Source organism: Diadema antillarum, unplaced genomic scaffold, assembly GCF_040938485.1.
Source record: "Diadema antillarum isolate AM-2024a unplaced genomic scaffold, OU_Dant_1.0 seq00000376_RagTag, whole genome shotgun sequence".
NCBI lineage: Eukaryota > Metazoa > Echinodermata > Echinoidea > Diadematoida > Diadematidae > Diadema > Diadema antillarum.
In genome coordinates this window covers 1263414-1285481 of record NW_027271375.1, presented here as the reverse complement: position 1 = coordinate 1285481, position 22068 = coordinate 1263414, and the positions used below count along the sequence as shown (strand labels likewise).

Below are 22068 nucleotides of genomic sequence, written 5' to 3'. Positions count from 1 at the left end.
TGTCTGTTATTGTGTGTTATAACCCCACAGGAAATGGCTAGTTGTCGTACAGTAGGAACGCGGCTAAGTTTCCTGATGGCAAGACCCAGTTACATCTTGCAAACACCATGCTGCCGAACGAGTGTGCAGTGCCCTGTCAACGCGGCTCAATCCTTCAGGGCCTCGTATCATCGTCACGTGCAGGTGATGAATGGAGGCCACGTCAGACAGCACAAAAGTCTTTCACCGTCTGTCCAGCAGTGCGTCAAACATGAACGCTTACACTTGTGCCTCGAAAGATACATTCATACCTCAAGGCCCAGACATGCACCTCCGTTGGCACTCTGGCTAGCTGTAAAGACCTTTGCCAAGACTGCTGCAATATTGACAGGGAGGTAAGGGTGCATACAAAAGAGCCCGGACATTTGCAGAAAAATTCTTTGTTGAAATTCCTCTTTATTGGCTTAAATGTGATTTGCAACCAATTGTATGTATACACTCTGTAGTTAGTGTTGTCCCCAATCACATCTTATACCTAGGTACCTACTACAGTGGACTCCCATTATAACGAAGTCCTCGAGACCGGCAGTTTTCTTGAAATTGTTATGTCGAATTTTCGTTATAACTGAACAAATAAACAATAAAAAACAACGAACCAGTACTTTTGTGGCCTGAATTTTTATTTCGTTTAACTGGAATTTCGTTATAACTGTGTTCATTATGACAGGAGTGCACTGTACATTGTACATACTCATAATAGCTGTGAGTGATCTTTGTTGTAGACACTGTAAACCAAATTGTTAGTAAATTATAGTTATAGAGCTCCAGGCTTTCAAGTAACAGGTGTTTCCTTACAAATCTTGTATTTCCCCCCGTATGTGAGCAGTTTTCTATGTGGGCAGCAATTTATCTAGAGATGATGTTTTCAAGACTTCATCAAGTAACCCTGTAGTGTCATCCACAAATTTCTGGTAAAAGTGAATAGCAAGTTTGTTTGACCCCAGTGTTGTGAATATGTCAAGATATGTTCATATATAATTTATATGAACATAGTTTCATTGAATTTATGATCAGAGTAGAGATGCCAGTCCATTAAAAACACATTAATCAGAGGTTATGCTATTTGCTACAGGTGTGTATACATGTGCATCTGGGTCTAGGACAATTAGCCCTGGGCAATTACCCCAGACACTTCTCCTGACCCTAACCCTAATCTTAATCCTAATGAACCTAATCCTAACCCTAACCCAAACTCTATACCCTAATCTTTACTTTAACCTTCACTAACTAGTATTTAGCCAGGGGGTATACCCTCGGTGGTAATTGCCCGACAGAGTGCAACTATTCATTTTATTGTTATTATGGTAACTGCAGTCACTGATTTGTCTATGCTGATGGATGGCCATGCTCTGATGTTAATACCCACCCACCCCCTGTAGAACACTCAGGAATCGCTGGAAACGGCAGCCAAAGCACAAACACTTGACAGTCAGGGAAAGACTACATGCCAACCGAGGCAAGTTGGCGGCTGGACTGGTTGGCATGTTGGCAGCGGGCGTAGGGTACTACTGGTATCATATAGACTACACACCACTGACCAACCGGCCTCGTTTCATCATCTTCAATGGGACTCAATTTCAGAAGATCGTCGAAGACGAGTACGAAATGGTGGGTTGCTTCTCCCCCTACTCTGAAGTAAAACTCTGATTTGCCTGAATTTGATTTAGATGAAAAAAATGAAACAGCGAAGAGTGATTAAAGTTTGTTTGAAATCTGACCAAAAAAAAAAGTACAATTGTTGGAAAGCTTTGAAGAACATAAGTGTAAATGTTTTCATCAACTAGTGATATCTGTCACTTTGAATTGTGTGTATTGGCGTATTTGATACAACAATGATGTCTTGCCACTGTTCTGTCACTGTTTTGTACATAGAGATGTAATATAGTTGCTTTTTTTTGGTGGGGGGGGGGGAATTCAGCAACTCTAAACCCCACCCAAACACAGATTCATCATTACTAGATAATACTACTACTAACTCAAGAATAATATGATTTGAAGTATACTGCTTTCTTCTAGGATTCCTGTTCTAAAGATTTTTTTTTTTTTTTTTTTGGGGGGGGGGGGCGTTGGGATGGGGTCCGAGTGTTTCAAATCTCTAGAAACCTGTGAGATCCATAACGTCATTATCTCATCTCTGTTTGTGTATCCTAATGTCACCCAAAATCCTGTTTTGGAAAAAAGACATGGAAGCTTGGGATTTCTGAAAATTTCTTAGTTTTCATTTGATTTTTAATGAAGCACCCTCCTTTCACATCAGCTGGACTTTGCCGTGAGCGTACGCAGTGAATAGGAAATTATCAGGGCAACTTCTCACGTCTCAATGCCCAAAATTCAGGGGGAGTCTGACGCAAAATTTGCCAGAGTGATGCTGATGGCCATGAACAAATCAAAGCTCCGATAAGATCGCAGCATTTTCATTACCTTTTCGTGTGTGCATATGTATCTTCAGAAATCCTTGGCATATTGATACAGGCAGAGCTCGACATTAATGCTGGCCTGGTAGCCTCGTGACCCAGTTTCCCGGGGCCACTGAAAATTAATGTCGGGCCACCAAATTTCCATACCAGCCATCTTCTGCTTGTCCCATCTTCATCTAGCAGCTGAGAATCAAAATGGATTGTTCCCACATGTTTCCTTTTATTCCGGGGCCACAACATTTCTTTTTCGGCTACCCACATTTCAAATCTAAAGTGACCCTATACAGCCACCAGAAAAACAGATTAACTCCAAACCCTAGTATAGTTGAAGACAAATCATTTCAGAAAGATCAGGCATGTCAAAAATGAGGAGATATCGACGAGACAATCATGCAAAGAACTGTATATGCCATATATTTCAAGAAGTGTAATTTTTGTGAATGTGCTATTCGTGAATTTTAATGCACACAAAAATATTAATTCTTATCCCAGCGTGAATGTGAAGTGACAAGGAGATTTCTTCATCCACTGCTGTACTTCACATTCGTGAGTTTAACCACTTGCAAAACTGTTGGGCAGTCCCAAGTTGCGTAGACAGTAATGTCTTTGGATATGATGACATCAAATTAAGTCTTCTCTCTCAGAGGGAATCAGAGCCTGAGTCAGCTTTCTTGGCAGCAGCTGTTTTTATCAGCAGTTATATACTCTTGTTCATGCTTTATGATTGAGTTATAATTTAGCAGAGAAAGATCCGCCAGTTATTTGAAATGCCTAACATCTATAAAGGAGCCAGGTTCACAGTGTGTCAAAGCTGAGGGGAAATAGTATATTTGAGAGGCAGCAAATAAAAGTTTAGAGCTTGACCCCATTCTGTTATCTCGTTGTCGGTTTTCGAGCAGCACTGCGAGCAGCACAAAGATGACTTTGTGCCGACGAGTCATCCGATTTACGGGGTCATCACTGACGTCGTCACGAGACTGATCCAGGGCAATCAGGACGTGGCCCAGATCCGCAACCAGACCTGGACCATCCACGTGGTCAACAGCAAGAATGGAAATGCCTTTGTCCTTCCGGTCAGTTCAAAGGTTTTGTTGTAACCAAGATTGACAGTTTTTCTTGCGCAGAGCTATTCAAGGGCACCCAAAGGCCCGGAATATGTTGTCATATCTGGGCCTGTTTCATCGAAAAGTAGTTTAGCACATTTTGTTTTTGTTTTCTGTTCAAGCCAATCAATTCTTGATGATGCCATATACAGTGTACATTTTATCTAGTGGCCATTTGCTGGCCCAAAAATTTTCAACAACTTTATTCATCTTTATTATTCAGTATGGGATTAACATGTGGGATATTAAAGTTTAAACTACATTGTACCTGGGGATTGAGCTATGGTTAATGATAGGCTTCCCTATGTTTACTTTGTTTTCTAGCCATGTTGCAGCCATCCTCTTAGATTGTATTGAATACATAATTCACTTTTGTGATGTTGTCGTTTGAGAAGTAAATAGATGTGATATTGAGACAACAAGAATTATTTTTTTCAAAAGCTTAAAAGCTTTTTTGTACCTATTGTTTTCATTTATTTATTTATTCATACTATTGTCATAATAAAATTACTGTGGTGCCAGCAGAGAACTTAAAAGTCACTTGTTTTGTGCATGACCAATCACAGTCTTTATGCTTGTTCTTAAGGAGATTTGTCACAGCTTGGTTTTGTTTGCCCTTTTGTCACAGAATGGTCACATCTTTGTCTTTGCTGGTGTTTTGGAGATGACGGATAACCTGGAGCAGCTGGGCACAGTTCTGGCTCATGAAATGGCACATGTGGTGCTTAGCCATGCTGTAAGTCCTGCCTAATTGGTGTCATAAGCTCTGTGTTCTGTATTGCTGGTTTCTCAACAGCTTTAAGACAGTGTTAACTCCCCAGCTCATACAGTTTATATCGTGACCTTTTTGTGAACTTCTCACAATACACATAAGATGACATACAATGTATAGCATGTAAAGTTGTCACATACATTAGGAAAGGGTTTTAAATATATGGTAATATTTCAACTTGAAACGTATGTGTGTTGATTAGTTATATCTGCATGTAGCTCCAGAGATCATTATAAAAAAAAGAAAGGAATGTCAAGAAATGGGAACAAAAAAATCACATTACAGTATTTGTGGTAATTGCCACTGAAAATTGAATGATGTGACAATACCACTGCAGCCAATCCACCTGTTGTGCAGTGGGGCTCTAGTACTTGTGATGAAACAGTATGTATGATGTCTCTTTTACCCGTTGAGGACGAGTCCCGAGTATACTCGGGCAGGAGTCTATTGGAAATGAGTGTTATAGTAAAATCAGCATGTTCTCAACGGGTTAATAACATGTCATTTCATACAATCTAATTGATCTGTAATATATATACCTGGTATATAAATAAATTTATATCATGCATTTCGCATACTTGCATAGTGATATATTTCACTGTGAGAGATCTATGTATATACTTACTATATGCCATATCTGTTGGTATTTTGTAGGCAGAGATGGTAAGCTTCATGGAGTTGTTTGATTTCTTCATGATCGCTGTTCTGACCGCTCTCTGGACGTTTCTCCCTAATGATGGTATCGCTCTCGTGGCAACGTGGTTCAAAAATAAAGTCATTCAGGTATGCAATTGTTTTGTCTGTGTTGTGTGTCTGCCTCCTCAATTATCAACATTATCTAATTATCAAACAGGAATGCCACTGTAAAAGATTTGGCAGCGTCATTGACATCACTCAGTATCCAAGTTAAATCTTAATCAGTGTCACTGTGCTTTGAATTATTTTGGTTTACTTCATAGCACCTTTGTTTTATTGCAATATCCCCAATACTCACCTTGGATGAACATCATATAGTCAATTGGGCTGTTTCTGCTCTCAAGCATAAGCTTTAATAGAATACAGCCCTTTTCTGCAATTGGCCACCTTAGATTGTACTTTTAAATTATTTTTCTTTATTGTCAGTGTATTGTGTAATTTGTATTGAATGATTGTCAATATTTTGTATTCACCAAATCTATTAATTCTATGATTTGTGCAAAAGTTAAATGCATTTGTATATTATGTTTGTTAGGAAATTGCAGAAGTAGATAAATTTCAATTATCAGTATAGCTATGTGTGACTTCAAATTGTGACAGGACAGTCAAGATAGTCAGTCTGAACACTTGAGAATGCTTCGTTCTATCTCATACTGTTCTTTGTTGTTCTGTTGTTGATAATGTAGTTACATCATTACACACTGTGCTGAAATATAGCAGAAAATCTTATTTTCTAACCCATCATTCTCTTTGCCGCATTTCCTTTGTCTTATGTCACACATTTTTCAGCTTTACTGAGCATAGTTGAAGGTCGACTTCTTGAAATGTTGAGGAGCGGGTGAATATACAAACCACATGCAATATCATTGTAATATAGAAGGATCCAGTTTCAAAGGCTGCACGTCAATTTTCACATATGTTTGTTCTCAGTGTGCCTCATTGCAAATGATATATGGGATGATTCTGCATCTCCTTTTTCTTCATTTTTGTTCCTTGCTTTAAAGTCTATTTTCTTGCCATCACTTAATAATTCCTATTTGCAAGCCTCTTCTCTTTTTCATTCTTATTATTCAGTCACTTCTCTTCTTCTACCACTTGTAGCTACTGATTCAGATGCCATACAACAGAGTACTGGAGACAGAAGCAGATGAGGTTGGACTGATGTTAGCTGCAAAGGTAATCCATTCTTTTATTATCATTTTTTTAATAATAATAATAATAATAATAATAATAATAATAATAATAATAATAATAATAATAATAATAATAATGATAATAATAATAATAATAATAATTATTATTATTATTATTATTATTATTATTATTATTTTATTTTTAATTTATCATTATCATTATTATTATTTTATTATTATTATAATTATTATAGTTATTATTATTATTTGTATTATTTTTATTTTTTATTATTATTCATTATTATTATTATTGTCATCATCATCATCATGATTATTATCATCTTTCTTTTGGAGGGAATATGTACCATCATCAAGTCTGAACAGTTCACAAGGGAATGAGAAAATAGTTGTAACAGTTTTTCTCACAAACACATGATAATCGATGACAAAGTTATTTATTTATTATTATTGTTATTATTGTTAACGCTGATTTTGTTAATGTTATTGTGTTTTCTAGTCTATTTGTATGAGTAGCAAAGTGCGCTTAGAAACGTCAGTATGAAGCGCCATATAAATGCAATTATTATTATTATTATTATTATTATTATTATTTATAAGATTATTTTAAAGACAGAGGGGGAGGGATCAGATGTAGATATCAATTGTGCAATCAGTGCCAGTCTTTTTAGGTATTCTCTAAGATAGATTCTCTCAACTACTTTCAAGTGTGGGTAAAAAGCAATTTGAAAGCAAGATGATGCACAGCAAACAATATTTAAATAATAATGTGCAGATAACGTTTAATCTGAGACAGAATGGCATGGTACTGCAAACCTCCGATTTCATCCAACATGAAGCGGAAATGGAACAAAGGTGCGCAAGAGCCATAACTCTTGAAATGTGAATATACCTCTTAAAATTAGTATTTGAAATCTGTGAGTTAAGGCACACTGAGTTGTGACATGATCATTGCACAGTGTCATCTTATCCCTTCCAGAGTTGCTTTGATGTGCGAGAGTGCCAGCAATTTTGGGAAACAGTGGAAGCCAAGCAGACGGCCATGGGGGAGGCGGAACCTCCTGAGTTCCTCAGCACGCATCCATCTCACCTCAAGAGGGCAGCACACATCCAGACATTACTGCCAAAGGTGAGTGAAACAAATTGTGATAGGTTACCAGATGTGTTGTGCTGTAAAGGCTCATATTGTGGCTCCTGTCTGCAAACTGAAAGCCATGATGTTAATCATCAGGGATTGTTGGTGGGAAGGGGGGGTGTAGTACCGAAATGGTTTCAGAGTGATTGGTATTCCATGTATTTATTTGGTAATGTGACAATGTCAATGATTGCTACATTGTTAGTGCCATGACAACTTGTAAAAACAAAAATACAATTGATTATGTTGGCATTACTTTTGTTTACCTTTTGTGCAGCCAATACTAGAACAAATGCTGCTTTCTTTTTTTTTTTTTTTTTTTTTGACTGCTGCTGCTATTATTGTATGCTATACATTGTACTAGATTTAGCCTTTTTTTCAGCTCTTGCATTTTTTTTTTCCTGACTAAAATGATTATATCTTCCTCTGGTATGAAATCAGTTCCAATTTTTACCCCAACGAATATTGGCTTCAGAATAGCATTGTCTTTGCAAATTCAATATTGAACTCCTAATATGTTGTACATTTAAAACTGACCCCCATTCCCCCCCCCCCCCCCCCCCCCCCCCCCCGGCTTAAATGGGGAATTATCAAATACCTATGGAGTTAGTGAATGCTGAAATGTAAGAAGTGCACATCAGTGAAGTTTGAGTAAAATCTGACAATCTGTTAAAAAGTCATGAATTTGTACAATTTTAGTTAAATCTGTGTCCTGATTTTGGTGAGTATGAAGATTACAACAATTCATGTTGTCACAGTAGGGCAACAATATAAAGATATTATTCCCCTTGCCTTTTTACAGAGGTAAGTCAAGTGCTCTTTCATGATGCTAGAAAAATGCAAGTAATGTTGACTTCCTTTATATTTTCTTTATGTCATTGCTCTACCCTGACAACACAAATTTTTGTAGTCATCTTATCTAGCAATGACCGCACTTGGATCTCACTGAATCTTTAAAAACTTATTGGAATGGATTGTCCAATTTCCTCAAACTTCCCTCTTGGGTAGTAATAATCTTTCTGCATTCATTGAATCCAAATGTATGTATGGGGGGGGGGGGGGGGAGAATTCTCCTTGAATAGTATTGGATGATTTCAATTTACATAAGCAATCATCACTTCAGTTGAAACACTAAATGTACTTCCCTATTGCCAGAGGTTGGAAGTACTGGTATCCACCCAACTGCTTAGAAAACTACCAATTACCTAGAACCAGGACAATCATTCTCCAATGGGGCATTGCCCTCAAGCAGTTAACTCCAAAGACAGTTGCCGACAGACCAAGAGGGCGTCGTGTAGAGTATACTAGTATAGATAGAGGGTCATTCTGTGCAGTATTCATTCTTGGGCAATTAATATTCCTAGATTGTTATGGCCCTGGTTAAATTACCCATCGCTAATTTTTAGGATGATTGGGGGGGGGGGGGGAGATATATTGTTGTGGAGTGCAGAATAAAGTTTGACAGGAGTGATTCTCTTTTAGTGTGGGTGTGGAGCAAGGAATGTAAGTTGTCTCAGATGAATTTATTTGGAAAGTAATTGCTTGAGAGTGTAAAAGTTCAAGTTGGAGTGGCAAAGGGGGGGGGGGGGGGGGGATGAGGTAGTTGCCCTAGAACCAGCAATACCAATGATCCAAATACATTCTCATTCATTGGTTGTAATTCATGGATTACTGTTTAGAATAACATCTGCAAGTTCCTATATATATTTCATTGTGACAGTATATTGACTGTCGTGGTGTATTCAAGTGAGCAATATCTGATGACTGCGGTGACAAGTTGAGATATGGTATTGAGATGTGTTCCTTGCTTTGTTTGCCATACCAGGCCCTGCAAGTGAGACAGTACTGCAACTGCCCTCCGCTCCCGATGAGGATATCGGGCAAAGCCAGAGCAGCAATCCGGGCACCCTCAGCATCAGCAGTAGTGGAGGTGGCTGGTGCATGATGCCTGCTAGCTGGTGGATGCACGCCAGACCCACCAAGTGGAACTCTCGCAATCGCTGAAATATGATGTAAACTGTGCAGCTGGAAGTTTATGAGTACAGTGAACTCCTGTTATATCAAAGTCCTCGGGACCGGCCTTTTTCTTCCGTTATATCGAAATTTCGTTGTAACCGAACAAATAAACGATAGAAAACATAGAGAGGATAATGATGCAGCCTGAACCTTTATCTTCTTTTAACCGGAATTTCGTTATAACCGTGTTTGTTATAACGGGAGAGCCCTGTATGCACATGTACTGTATACGCCATGTATTTAGTGAGTCAAATTTTTTGCGAATCAGGACTTCCCGACAATTTTGCGAGTTGTTCAAGTAGCGATTGTGGAGTACAGAGCTGAATGGAGAAGTGTGTGCATGCACGCCAAATTCATGTCGGAGGTCAGAGTTAGTATTTTCATGTGTTTTTACATTCGCAAATAGCGCCAGACGTGTGAAATTCGCGAAAATAAAAACCTATGAAATATTTGGCGTATACAGTAGTAAGCAAAGCTCTGTCTTTGATCACCTTCCTCATTGATTGCAATGTGCGTACTTAATCTGGAGGTTTTCAGGCAGTGAAAACTTTTAACTTGAGAAGTTCTTCCTGGCAATGAAAATTTCCTCACAGCAATTCAAACTTGCAGGTATTTTATAAAATTTGTGAAATGCACTACATATTGCTTAGATCGAGATTATAATACCTTATTGAAATGACAATGTGTGTGTCTTGTGTTTTTACAGTTTGTAGTCCAGTTCTATGGACAGGTTTCAAATGCTGCACTCAAAGTTGACGTTTTATACTTCTGTAGGGGAATTTCATGCTAAACTGCCTAACATAATGACGTTGTAGCAGTCTCATTTATGGGGACAGCACAGGGAAAACTTGTTATAATGACCTGTTTGGGAGCACTGAAATTTCCTTGTTTTATCTTGTATATCCTTATACTGTATCAATGATAAAAACCAAAGAAAATGAAAGGAACGAGACCTGAGAAATTTCCTCGTTATATCTGTTATCTTGGTTTATCTGACCTCGTTTTTATGAGGTTCCGCTGTATTTTGGCTTTTTGTTGTGAGAGCCACCAAAAACATGTCCCGCACATTCGCACCTATTTGCACGGCAATGATCATGAGGTTGCAAGAGCAACAGGAGGCCATAAAGGAACTTGCAATGAAATAAACAATAAGTGCTGGTCTATCAGTGCGGGAAATACCGATGACATAAAGACTTCTTTTTTTTTTTATTGGCCGGAAGTAGCAAAGAAAAGGGAGATAGTATTTTTGTAGGAAGTGGAGGGGGACACAAATGGAAGGTATTCTTGTGTAGATGTATATATTTTTTATGTGAGTGAGAATATGATGTAGTGAAATGATATGTTCATAAGGACTCAATGCAATTATGTGGATTGGTGCAAGTGCATCCCTTGACTGGTTGATTGGACAGAAAAAGTCACGTAGTGTCAAACTAGTTTGGTGTGTGCCTGGGACAGATATTGAAATCACTGGTACCAGAGGAAATTTGCACATGAACAATGGGCAAAATGAGATACTATGTTGCCATACCATGTCTTAATTCAGGAATTGATATAGAATATAACTGTGCCTATGTTTATCTCGCATGCTACTAACTCAAATTTGGACAAATCCCTTCCAGAATAGTGCTACATATTAGAAAGGTCTTAATAAGTGTAAAGGATTCAATGTAAGGGTAGCATGAAACAAAATGATTCTCCTTAACTCAATGGTTTCATACTTCAATGCCAAAAATGGTATAAGACAGTTCACTAAAATTACAAAGGTCTACCTAGACGTACTTGCAAAAGCAGTGTACGTGCAAATGCTATTAATAGGAGATAATCCAGACAATGAGAATTTCCTCATTACAACAGATGAAATAAATAAAGGAAACATGTGTGATGACAGTTTTACCAGCAATATTCATATGCATATTGTTCATAACGAGATTTGTTTGTACTGTACATATACCCCTCCGATATGCATATTCATATTCTTTTCTTAATCCAAGATTCTGTCAATGATAAGTTTGCAAGTCTGTTCTCGTTAATACCAAAATTCAGGCATTACACTTCTTTCTGCACCGATTCAACACAACAATTGTGAGCATTCAGCCATGTTCTAGTTTTGCAGTAAGTGCAGTCAACCTTGTTTAAGTCGACATCACATAAGTTGAAGATTTTTTTTTTCAAGTCCTCTTCTCTTTTATATTCTATTGATTTTAATCTTACAAGTCGAATTTTGTCTTAGTCAAATTCATTTCTTCAGTTCAAATAGGTTTGATTTAGACGAGGTTGACTGTATGTGAAATGTTATTGTATTATTTTAGTTTGTTGTCTTTAATTTATAATGTATTCACCATCGGATTTCCTTTCAAGCATCACTTAGTGGGCATCAGATTTAAGTGTCCAACTACATTAATGTATTTTTAGAATGTATAACAGTATTTGAACTGAAAGGAATCATGCCTTAGCCATTTGTGTACAAATGTCAGCTACATTTAAAGGATGAGTGTGTAATACAAATACATGTATGATGAAATACACAAAAGTCTTAACAAAAAGAAAAAAAATGTGTGCAAGTGTCCATGAATGTAAATGATGCTTTGAAATTTCAGAAGAGTGTGAGTGAAAGTTTGTGATCACTGTGGAAGCAATTGAATGCTTATAAGCAAGAAATTATGGAAGTGAAGCTCTAGAGGAATGGGCAGTATTAAAGGACAAGTCAATCTTCATATACATGTACATGTTGATTGAGTGAATGCAGCAATATTAGTAGAACTTATCAGTGAAAGTTTGGGGAAAATCAGACAATCATTTGTAAAGTTATGAATTTTTGAAATATCTATGCTGTCACTGCTGAACGAGAAGACTACTACAGTGTATGATGTCACATGCACAGAGCGATAAAAGGAAAATATCAAAAAGAATTTCACAAATACAAATTTATTTATTTTTTTTTTTTGGAAAAAGTGCACATTTCCTTGACTTGTCACTGACGTATATGATAAGGGTAATATTATTCCCCCTGCCTTCTGAAAGAGGCAAGTCATGTGTTGTTTTTTTATTATGTGAGAAAAGTGAAGATTTGTTGAATTTTCTTTATATTTTCTTTCATATTGTTCTACACATGTGACGTCACATACGCTAAACATGTAGTAGTCTCCTCATCCAACAGTAACTGAGCAGAAAATGTATAACTTTTAAACGGATTGTCCGATTTTCCTCAAACTTGCACTGATGTGGTCTAGTGATGTTGCTGCATTGACTCAATCCACATGTCTGTGAAAGTGGACTTGTCCTTTAAAGCCTTGCCGACTTCTTCCTCCAATGGACTGAAACCAGGTAAATCGAGATGAAAAGTCTGTGGTCTCTACCACCGAGCCACAAGTGTTTGATATCAGGAAGTTGAGATGATGTCGACATACTGTAAAAGTTGTTGTTTTCAAGAATCGCTGTTGGGTTGTAAATTTAACAACATGCAAAAATATCTACTGTAAAGTGGTGTGCGCTATGATAGCCTACGTGTCAAATCACAAAATGACATCTCGCAAAAAAAAAAAAAGTCTGTGAAATCCAACATTACAGAAATATCTGTACATGAAAATATATTTATTCAGATTTCTCTACCCAGGGTAGCCCCATCAGTGGTTTACACACTGTTGTAGGGGGGCCTGCAACAGAATGACAAAATATAACAGTTCAACATACACAAAATAACAAATCAAGGACATCCTTTTTTACATCGTAACATCAACACAATATCAATACTTTATATAAATGTATAAATGCAAAATTAATCTTTGCCGATAATACACAAACTCACATCGTTTAAAAAAATGATACCTTAACATTATACAAGAATATAAAAAATAAACGAATTCTACCCAAGTGAGATATGTATATATGCTGTTACGAACGTTTGAAGGGAAGTGGAAACGGCTTTTACAGTAAAAGAAGACCCAGACATTACCGGTACAGACAGAAGGACAGACAGTACAGACAGGAGTACAGTAGGACAGAAGGAGTGATCTGCATGGAATACTGACACACTGGTTTACATCGAATGATTGCTGTAACCTACAGCCCTGACCAAGGAGAGGCAGAGGTCAAAGTTCACTTTCCAGAATTACGCTGCATCACAGTACCATTGCATCACATACGAAAAATGGACCCTCCCATCAGAAAACAGACATCTCTCAAATGCTGATACACTGATAATATTTTGTTTTTGCATCAAGCCCAATTCCCTTCAGATGGAATGCGAGTGCCAGGTACCAGAAGTGTTAATGAGGGGAGTGAAATCCAAATATAGGCCTACATGTGATTGATTGAACACAAAAGTGAAAGTTTGAGGAAAATGGACAATCCGTTCATTTCCTGTTCTATTGTTTTCAATCGTGATCGGAAATGAAGAACTTTGTTTTTCTGATTGCCTAAACACGACCGTGTGCGGGATGTCCCACATGCCACTATGCTAGCCTTACTGCATCTTTGTCAAGCAACGCAAACCATGTCGAGAAAATTTGAATATCCGAGTGCTATATTTTAATGAATATTTACCCTTTCAGATTACTTTGTCACAGGTAGCGATCACGTGGAGTGGACTGTTGAACAGTTGATCATTGATTTTAGCCGTGTGTAGCATGTGCATATACTGTCACTGATAAGATGTTTTGCTCAATATGTAACATGTCAGTCTTGACCAAGGTGTATAAAGTTGGTCAAAATTGGAAGTGGTGGTTATTGCAGGGCTCATGGAAAGAATATCACTTCCTCTGCAAAGACGCCCTTTTATACATAAAGAAAATGATAAATCCTATCCAGTTTTCTTTGTGATGATAATGTTCTTAATATTGCTATTGTTGATTTGATCAATATTGATAATACATTACTATAAAATTGTTATCTTTATCATAAGTGTCAGCATCATCATTATCATGGTACTGAGTGTAATACAGTAGTAGCAGCCGTAATTTTCATTCCTCTGAAAAATGTCAGTCTTGACCAAGGTGTATAAAGTTGGTCAAGATTGGAAGTGGTGGTTATTGCAGGGCTCATGGAAAGAATATTACTTCCTCTGCAAAGACGCCCTTTTATACATAAAGAAAATGATAAATCCTATCCAGTTTTCTTTGTGATGATAATGTTCTTAATATTGCTATTGTTGATTTGATCAATATTGATAATACATTACTATAAAATTGTTATCTTTATCATAAGTGTCAGCATCATCATTATCATGGTACTGAGTGTAATACAGTAGTAGCAGCTGTAATTTTCATTCCTCTGAAAAATGTCAAGGCATTACAGTCTTCCAGGGCGCTCATTCTTCTGGGCGCACCAGATCTCAGGGCATAGAAATATTCAATGCATTGTCTTTCCTAAGTGTACTGCTAGTGATGCAGATGTATTGATCAGACTTGGGGCAATTATAAAACTCCGAAAGAACAATTTAATGGTGGAAGGTCATTGCATGAACTTTGTCAATGATTATATATTTGAGTATAATTACAATTGTAATCATTGCGTTTGTCAGTATTTGTATACTACATTTAGAATTGAGTTTGAAAGTGTATATAGGCCTATGTTTGAATGCAAAAATGAGCCCTCCCCCAACAAAAAAGGAAATAATTACATATTTTATCCGAGTGTCTATAAACGTAGTTGGTCAGGAATAGTAGAAATAAACAGACAAATAGTGGGGAAAAATAGTGATCAAAGTTCATCATACTTTTACCCCACCTCCCCGCCACAAAAATAGTAATTTGTCATTTCAAGCATTACTTCAGCCGCAAATGTCCAGTGATGATTAAATATGTGGGTAGAATCAGATTATTTGCACAAAGACGAGAGCCATGATTAATGTCAATGGTCAAAGTCAAATGTCACTGTTCTTGGGTTACAAATTCCATTATCCAAACACATTCTCAGCTATAAACCTCAAGTGGTGATACCTGGTAGAAGGGATAGTATAGAACTGAATTAGCAATTTATAGTTACCTGCAATGACAGATGTAACAGTTAAAAGTTCGAGATCAACGTTCATGATAATTTGCCATTTTTCGGGCCACAGATTCCACTGAGTGGAAGTTCAGTAACTTTGTGTATAGGCCCCATATACAGTGGATGCAAATACCGTAATTTGAAAAAAAGGACTTTCTTTTGTGCAGAGGGATCAAAGGTCAATCCTTGGTCAATGGTTGAGATTAATGAACATCACAAAAAATAACGTAAAAACAGGGTCTTATACTTATGAGGATAGTGATTGGCTGATACAGAAAGCATCTGAGACATCTGTGCACATAAAGGCAGACTATATACAATTTCAGGTTTTGAATCTTTAGAGTTTTGCCGTAAATGAAACAAAACTATGGATGTGAGCATTTCTGTAATGTTGAATTTATGTCACGGTTCTATAGATGTTCTTTAATCTTGTATCATGAATCATGTGTGTGACGTCAAGGGCCAGACTCTCGGGATGCTGTGTGAATTATAGGTGTCATTGGATACAATAAAGTTCCTAAAAGTGAGCAGGCCCTAAGTACATAAACAGGTAACGTAGAGGATTAGCTAACTTATGCAGTCGATGATGACTGTTTAAACGTCATTATTACTCATTTTTACTTTCATATCATTAGATCATATGATTGCGATGACGTTGTTTTAATAGACCTGAATAATCATCCGAAATGACCAAGAACATCTTTCCCTTTCATTTTGCATGATGCCAAACAGGTAGAGCCTACGTTTGAAATAAAATGCATGAAAGGATGCCAACATTCTATATTAAAGAAAATGAAACTTGACAACAATCTATTGTATACGTCGTTATCAAGATAAAGGCCTACATGAGCAAAGCTTGTATAGAGTTTCTTGCCAGCAAGACTACCTTGATAATTCTATAAGGCCTATGGACAAAATGGCTTTGATGATGTAAATACAAAGAAACAATAAGATAATCTGCTGCATTCAGATGGGTACCTCACATTATCTAATCACTTTGATATTCCATTTTACCCAGACTCTCACGAAGCTGTCTTCTTGTTTCATTTTTCTTTCATTATGACTCTTTCTTAGCATAGATAGACCCTACGTTTATATTTCTGTATCACTTATACGGCAGCCATGAAAATAGGTTACTACTGTATTCAAATCTTGTGTTTTTCTTGACCTGACCTGATGAAGGAATATTTGTTGCTAGATTGTTGCTATTTGAAAAAAAAAGTGAGAAAAACAGTAATAAAAAAAAAAAACATTGAAAGTTTAGTAATCATCCCATCGGTCCATTGTCTTGTAGGGCTTACATTGATTTTTTTTTCTATAACATTGTATTATCATTCCCTTCCAGTAGTGTAAGAGTTAATTGATATTGTCATAGTCTATTTATGATACGAGAGATACCATTTTGTTTTCTTTTTACCTTTCGTGTTCATGTATAGTTAAAGATGCCTCACTGATTGTGAGGCATCTATAATGTCTATGCGTAGTTATATTGGAGACACTGAGACATTTTGATCTCAATGATATTCTATTTGTGATATCACCGTTCCATATTAAAGTGATAGTAAGCCTATCTAATGATTATATTTAGGTTGTTAATACGCCAATGTACCGCTATGCTATGTATGTTTGATTTTATTGAATTTGTAAAATCTGTGAGAAAGAGGAGTGGAAAGTTACTTAAGATTAGGGCCTTGATGAATATCTATTTCGTCTTCACGAATTTGAATGTGCTTCCTTTAATTTATGCCATGCAACACAGAAACTGAAAGTAATGCCACTCGATCGGAGACATTATGTCTACACGAGAATCACCATTTCAGCCGTTCACGCTTAGTTTCAAAAACCAAAGTTATGTTGGTCACGTACACATTATGTTTCCATTTTTCATGTATGAATTATGTCAGGTATGACATTAACTCTCCCTGTGCCACACTGGTTTCCTGTCCATAGATATGTTTGTAAAATTTGAGCACATTTTACTCATTGGCAAAGGAAGAAAGTGACCTTCGTTTGCAATATGGACGTGAGTGCTGATTGTAAAGTGGATCGGTATAATGGTAATGTAAAACCTGACGCATCGGTAGAAAGGCATTCTTTTTTTTAATTCTTTCACCTTTGACATTTGCGCTCATTCAAAAAGCTGGCTTTAATAAGCTGACAAATTCCCCTAAAACTATCTCCGTAAAAGGAACTAGCAGACAAGAAAAAAAAACTGTTCTAAAAGAATTTAAAAAGTACATGCAATTCTTCTGAAAACTGCAGCGTAAGAATTTGGCAAGCGAACTAGATCTCTTCATCCCACGTGCCACATGAGGAAATCCTCGCTGTGAGCACGGAGAGCGGACGTTCTTAGCACCGTTTCCGCATTTTATTTTATGGCTGTTTTCGGTCATAGACAAAGCTCTTTATTTTCAGACAGTTAGTATGCTACATGTACTGTCATGAACGTTTTTGTTTTCATGCTTAGATATAAATATTTATTTAATTAATATCATGTAACAATGTAGAAAAGCATGTTATAGTCCGTAAGCTCTGCGAGGCGATGTTATCGCTGCACAACCACTATGCAGGTGGTTTGTATATACAAAGAGGAAAAAAGGTAATATACATAAATAATATATATATTTAATCTATGAATCTGGGATCTACCAATTATCGTTGTTATTACAAAAACATCAGGCTCCCAGCAACTTAGAATTGAATTCTAAACTAACAATTTATAATATTTTGCTTACAAGCCAATATGAACTAGAAAGTAGGCTAAAACCATCTGTTGTAAATCCTTTTGGACGAAAATACTATATCTATATTCTAACTCTGAAAATGGCACTTAATTTCAAGTTATGTCACAGTCATTGGAGTGTTACAACTAAAGAGATACATCTCATTGGAGGTGTTGAAAACTTAGTATGCAATGCATCACTTCACTTTCTTCATGACGCCAAATATCTTCCACTGTTTGTAGCGTCTTTCAGTGAAGTTCATCTTTTGACTGTTTTTTCCTCTTTTATTGGCCATGTTCATGATAAATGCCATGAGTCTATAAAAGCCAGTTCGTGTTCTTTTTTTTTTTTAGTTTGGCTTTGGGGTTAAAAAACAGTCAGGGACATTTTGAGTTTGGTTCGCTCTTGAGTCTCTGAAAAGTTTCCTCTCAAATCAAGAATTGTATAAATTGATGGATTAATCAAAATTAGGTTGTAATGATATAATATATTATACACACTTGGTGATTCCATCCTTCTATGAAGAGTGCTCGATATCCTCAAAGGAAGAGCTTTAGACAGAAGTATTGGAACAAGTTCACGCGGTTGACTGCAGGTTCATCCGTATTTATTGCAACTCGGAGTTTCATGCAACCTCCATGAGGCGCAATCATCAGGCAATTATTACATCCCAGAAATTTCATGGAGGTTGCATAAAACTCCGAGTTGTAATAAATACGGATGAACCTGCAGTCAACCGCGTGAACTTGTTCCAATACTTGTATATATATATATATATATATATATATATATATATATATATATGCTCTGAAAATAAACATGGGACGCATGGCAACAACAACGTATCTGAGGAGAGGAACTTGATAGATTGAAATGTGACTATACAATCATGATCTCGGGCAAAAGTCCGAGAAGCGACGGGAGTTCCTGTTAGTGTCATGGGCACTAAACTACAGTTAACGTGGAAATTTTTATTTCTTTCTCTCTCTCCCTCTCTCATCCAAAGGGAAATCATAAATGGTTTCCCACTATACCGACTATACACTCTTTATTCGAGACTTTGGGAGACTTTTGCGGCACACGTGTATGAACTGACTGGAATTTTACTCTTGTACTGAGCGCTTCAGGTCGTTGAAAAACAAAATTGGGAACAACCACCAAATATACCTGATAATTGAAATCAAACCATAAGTTTGATACTGTTTTACTCTCCCTTTTCTTTTGTTTGAAAACAGCTTGGTAAGAAACAAATATTTGAAAAGTATCAAACAAACAAGGGTGGGCAAATCTAGAAAAATCTCATTGTTACAATTATGATTCGTCATCATCAAATATCAGTAGGCAACTATATTACTCGATGCATCCTTGTGTTGATAATACGTATAGGGCCTACAGAAACAACGTCCTACCCACGCCAGACCGCAAGTTTTAGTGTGAGAGTAATGTTGGTATAATGTATTTGTGATTTCAGTTTTGCATGAAAAAAAGACCTTGGCCAAAGGCGAAACTAATATTTACCCGACTTATTTTTCTCTGAGCAGAGTGCAGTCATCCTCGTTAGTAACCAGCGACGAAACTTGACCGGGAATATCGCCACTGTTCATGAATAAGTCTCCTACCGCAAAAGGCGGTGTATAGTTTTTGATCAATCATGTGTTTTACTTGGACGGAAATTAAGCACAATAGAATGACATGTTCTTTGTCCATTTCTCTCCCTGATACAAATGCAATGGAAAGACACCCTCAAAACAACCAATCAAGAATGTCAATATTGGCTGAAATAACGCAAGCCCTGCTGGATTTCAAATAAATCCATTGTATCCATAATTGGTGCGTGGATGGCAAACTAGCTGAATGCACACACCATTGTTATTGTTATTGTGTCGCCGTGATATTGTAAATCGCGTATACCTTATTGTAATTTCTATGTAAACACTACGAGTCATTGGACCAAGAAAAATCTTGTAACTGTTATCTGCCCAGAGAAAATGAATGCCATTGAAAACAAGTTATGAAATCATACACGTTATGCCTTCACTGGTCATTAAAAAGAAGGATATGGCAGCAGAAATTGAGAAATCCACATTGACTCATTAAGAATACATAGAGATGCATCTCTTCAAATGGTCGCTGTATCGCATATTTGCGTGCACGAATGCGGATATTATACAGGGGCCTACGTATCATCAGGGCGCGACGCCATTTTTTTATTTTGTTTTATTTTGTCTCTTTCTGGTGGCCCGTTCTGCCCGGCCGTTTGGACCATCAATATCTTTGCACTTGGAATTTGGGTGACTCGGATAAGAAATAGATTGCTCCGAAATAAAAGGAAGCAACAGAATAATCAATTTCGAACCTTAGTTGCCCAATCGAGCCACCAAAAGATTACCTTCTCTTTTAAATATGGCACGCCCTGACGTCAATCTTTAGTGGCCCCGGGCCACTTGGTCACCGGGCCACCGCTGAGAGAAAGAGATAGATATATCTGTAATGATAGAATATAGAAACAAAAAGAGAAAAAAAAGAGAAAAAAGCGCATAAGTTAGGGACATATTACATATAAATGTATTATGGAGTTCAAGCTATCTTTTGAAGTAATATACAACCGAAAACACGGAACCTTTTCTCCAAGTATATATCAATACTGAACAATATCATGGCAACACAACAAAGAAAGCACTACATCATTGTAACGCTTAGATAAGGACGGAAACGAAGAACAGGAAGTATAGCTCCATTTCCGGAAGTTACCACCGAAATAACTCCTCTCTTCCATCACGGGTTGTTATCCTACGCAACGATTACTATGTTGACTGTTAAGTTGTTTTGCACTGTGTGTGTGCTTTGTGTGTGCTTTATGTGTGTATGTGCGCCCGCGCACCCTCGCGCGTCTGTGAAAAATATAGGTTTATGATATTATAAATTGTATATTCTTTCTCAATTCGTGATATTACACTGTATCTTGATTTTTTTTTTTTTTTTTTGGGGGGGGGGGGAAGGGATCTCCTCCAATACCATATGTTTGGGTGACACGGGGAAAAACAATGTCAAACATTGTCACTGTCAAATATTGTAATCAAAGCATTAATTGCCCTTCAAAAAATGTTGATTTGAATATATGTTACAAAATAGTATGATGCCATTACTTGTGGTTTTGAGCAAGGACTGAACATTAAAAAAAAAAAACATAATTCAAGTATGGTATACACGTTTTAGAAAAAAAAGTTTCAATGTAAGGTTTATTCAAGTCATTGCTAGCAATAATTATACAACCAAGGATCAAACATCAAAACAGAGACACTCGACAAGAACGTGAAACATAATTATACAGTATGAAATAATTAAAGAAAGACCATAAATGAAAAGAAATTCACAACAAGTGTTGAATACAATAATATAGACGCATTTAATGATACACTTTAGGCATGTGTGTGTCTGTGTACTTGTGTATCAGTGCGTGATGCAATGATGACCCGGAATACCTATACCGAGATGTGATACATCGGTTATATACTATATACGTGGATAATAGATGATCCAGGATGTGGAAGAACCGGAAAGAGGGGGAAAGAATCTACACGAACGAGGTCACTTCCGGTTACGTCTAATCAGCTTTTGAGATGATAAAAGTTTCTCGTTGTGCATCGCAGGACCTGGTCCAAGCGTCCGCCCAATACTTGCGTAATAATCTTTAAAGTGCTAAACAGCCGCCCTTATTACCAGTATTCGTTGTTGACATCGTTGAAACTATGAAATACGTGACGTCATAATCAACGAGTACGGTTACGAAACAAAAATGGTGGTGGGAGGGAAAGTTCATCACACTAAGCTGCTGTGAAGGTAGTGGCTGAATTTATTTGAAGCGTTAAATCCAACCATGACTTGCAACTGTTTGACTCGATACGCTCACGTAGCTTACTCCTGATATCTTATGGGCAGTTGTCAAATCGGAATGAAACCCAAGTGGTGGTATCTCAATACATTTATCTAGGAATGAAGAAATATACGTTTAACACATGAGGGAATTTCAG

General features: G+C 37.0%; 1 protein-coding gene across 1 annotated transcript; it reads left to right on the top strand.

The window, feature by feature from the left end:
• The first annotated feature begins 75 nt into the window (after nucleotides 1-75).
• LOC139731509 (metalloendopeptidase OMA1, mitochondrial-like) lies at nucleotides 76-9258 on the top strand. Its single transcript, XM_071642393.1, has 8 exons — nucleotides 76-374; nucleotides 1419-1647; nucleotides 3356-3529; nucleotides 4188-4295; nucleotides 4986-5114; nucleotides 6129-6203; nucleotides 7158-7307; nucleotides 9139-9258. The coding sequence occupies exons 1-8, from the start codon at nucleotides 76-78 to the stop codon at nucleotides 9256-9258; spliced, it is 1284 nt and encodes a 427-aa protein (XP_071498494.1).
• The last annotated feature ends 12810 nt before the right edge of the window (nucleotides 9259-22068 follow it).

Coding starts and splice junctions, on each gene's coding strand:
- LOC139731509 (XM_071642393.1), top strand. CDS start 76: ATGGCAAGACCCAGTTACATCTTGCAAACACCATGCTGCCGAACGAGT. Junction 1,648..3,355: donor TCGAAGACGAGTACGAAATG/GTGGGTTGCTTC, acceptor GTTTTCGAGCAG/CACTGCGAGCAGCACAAAGA. Junction 7,308..9,138: donor TCCAGACATTACTGCCAAAG/GTGAGTGAAACA, acceptor TTGCCATACCAG/GCCCTGCAAGTGAGACAGTA.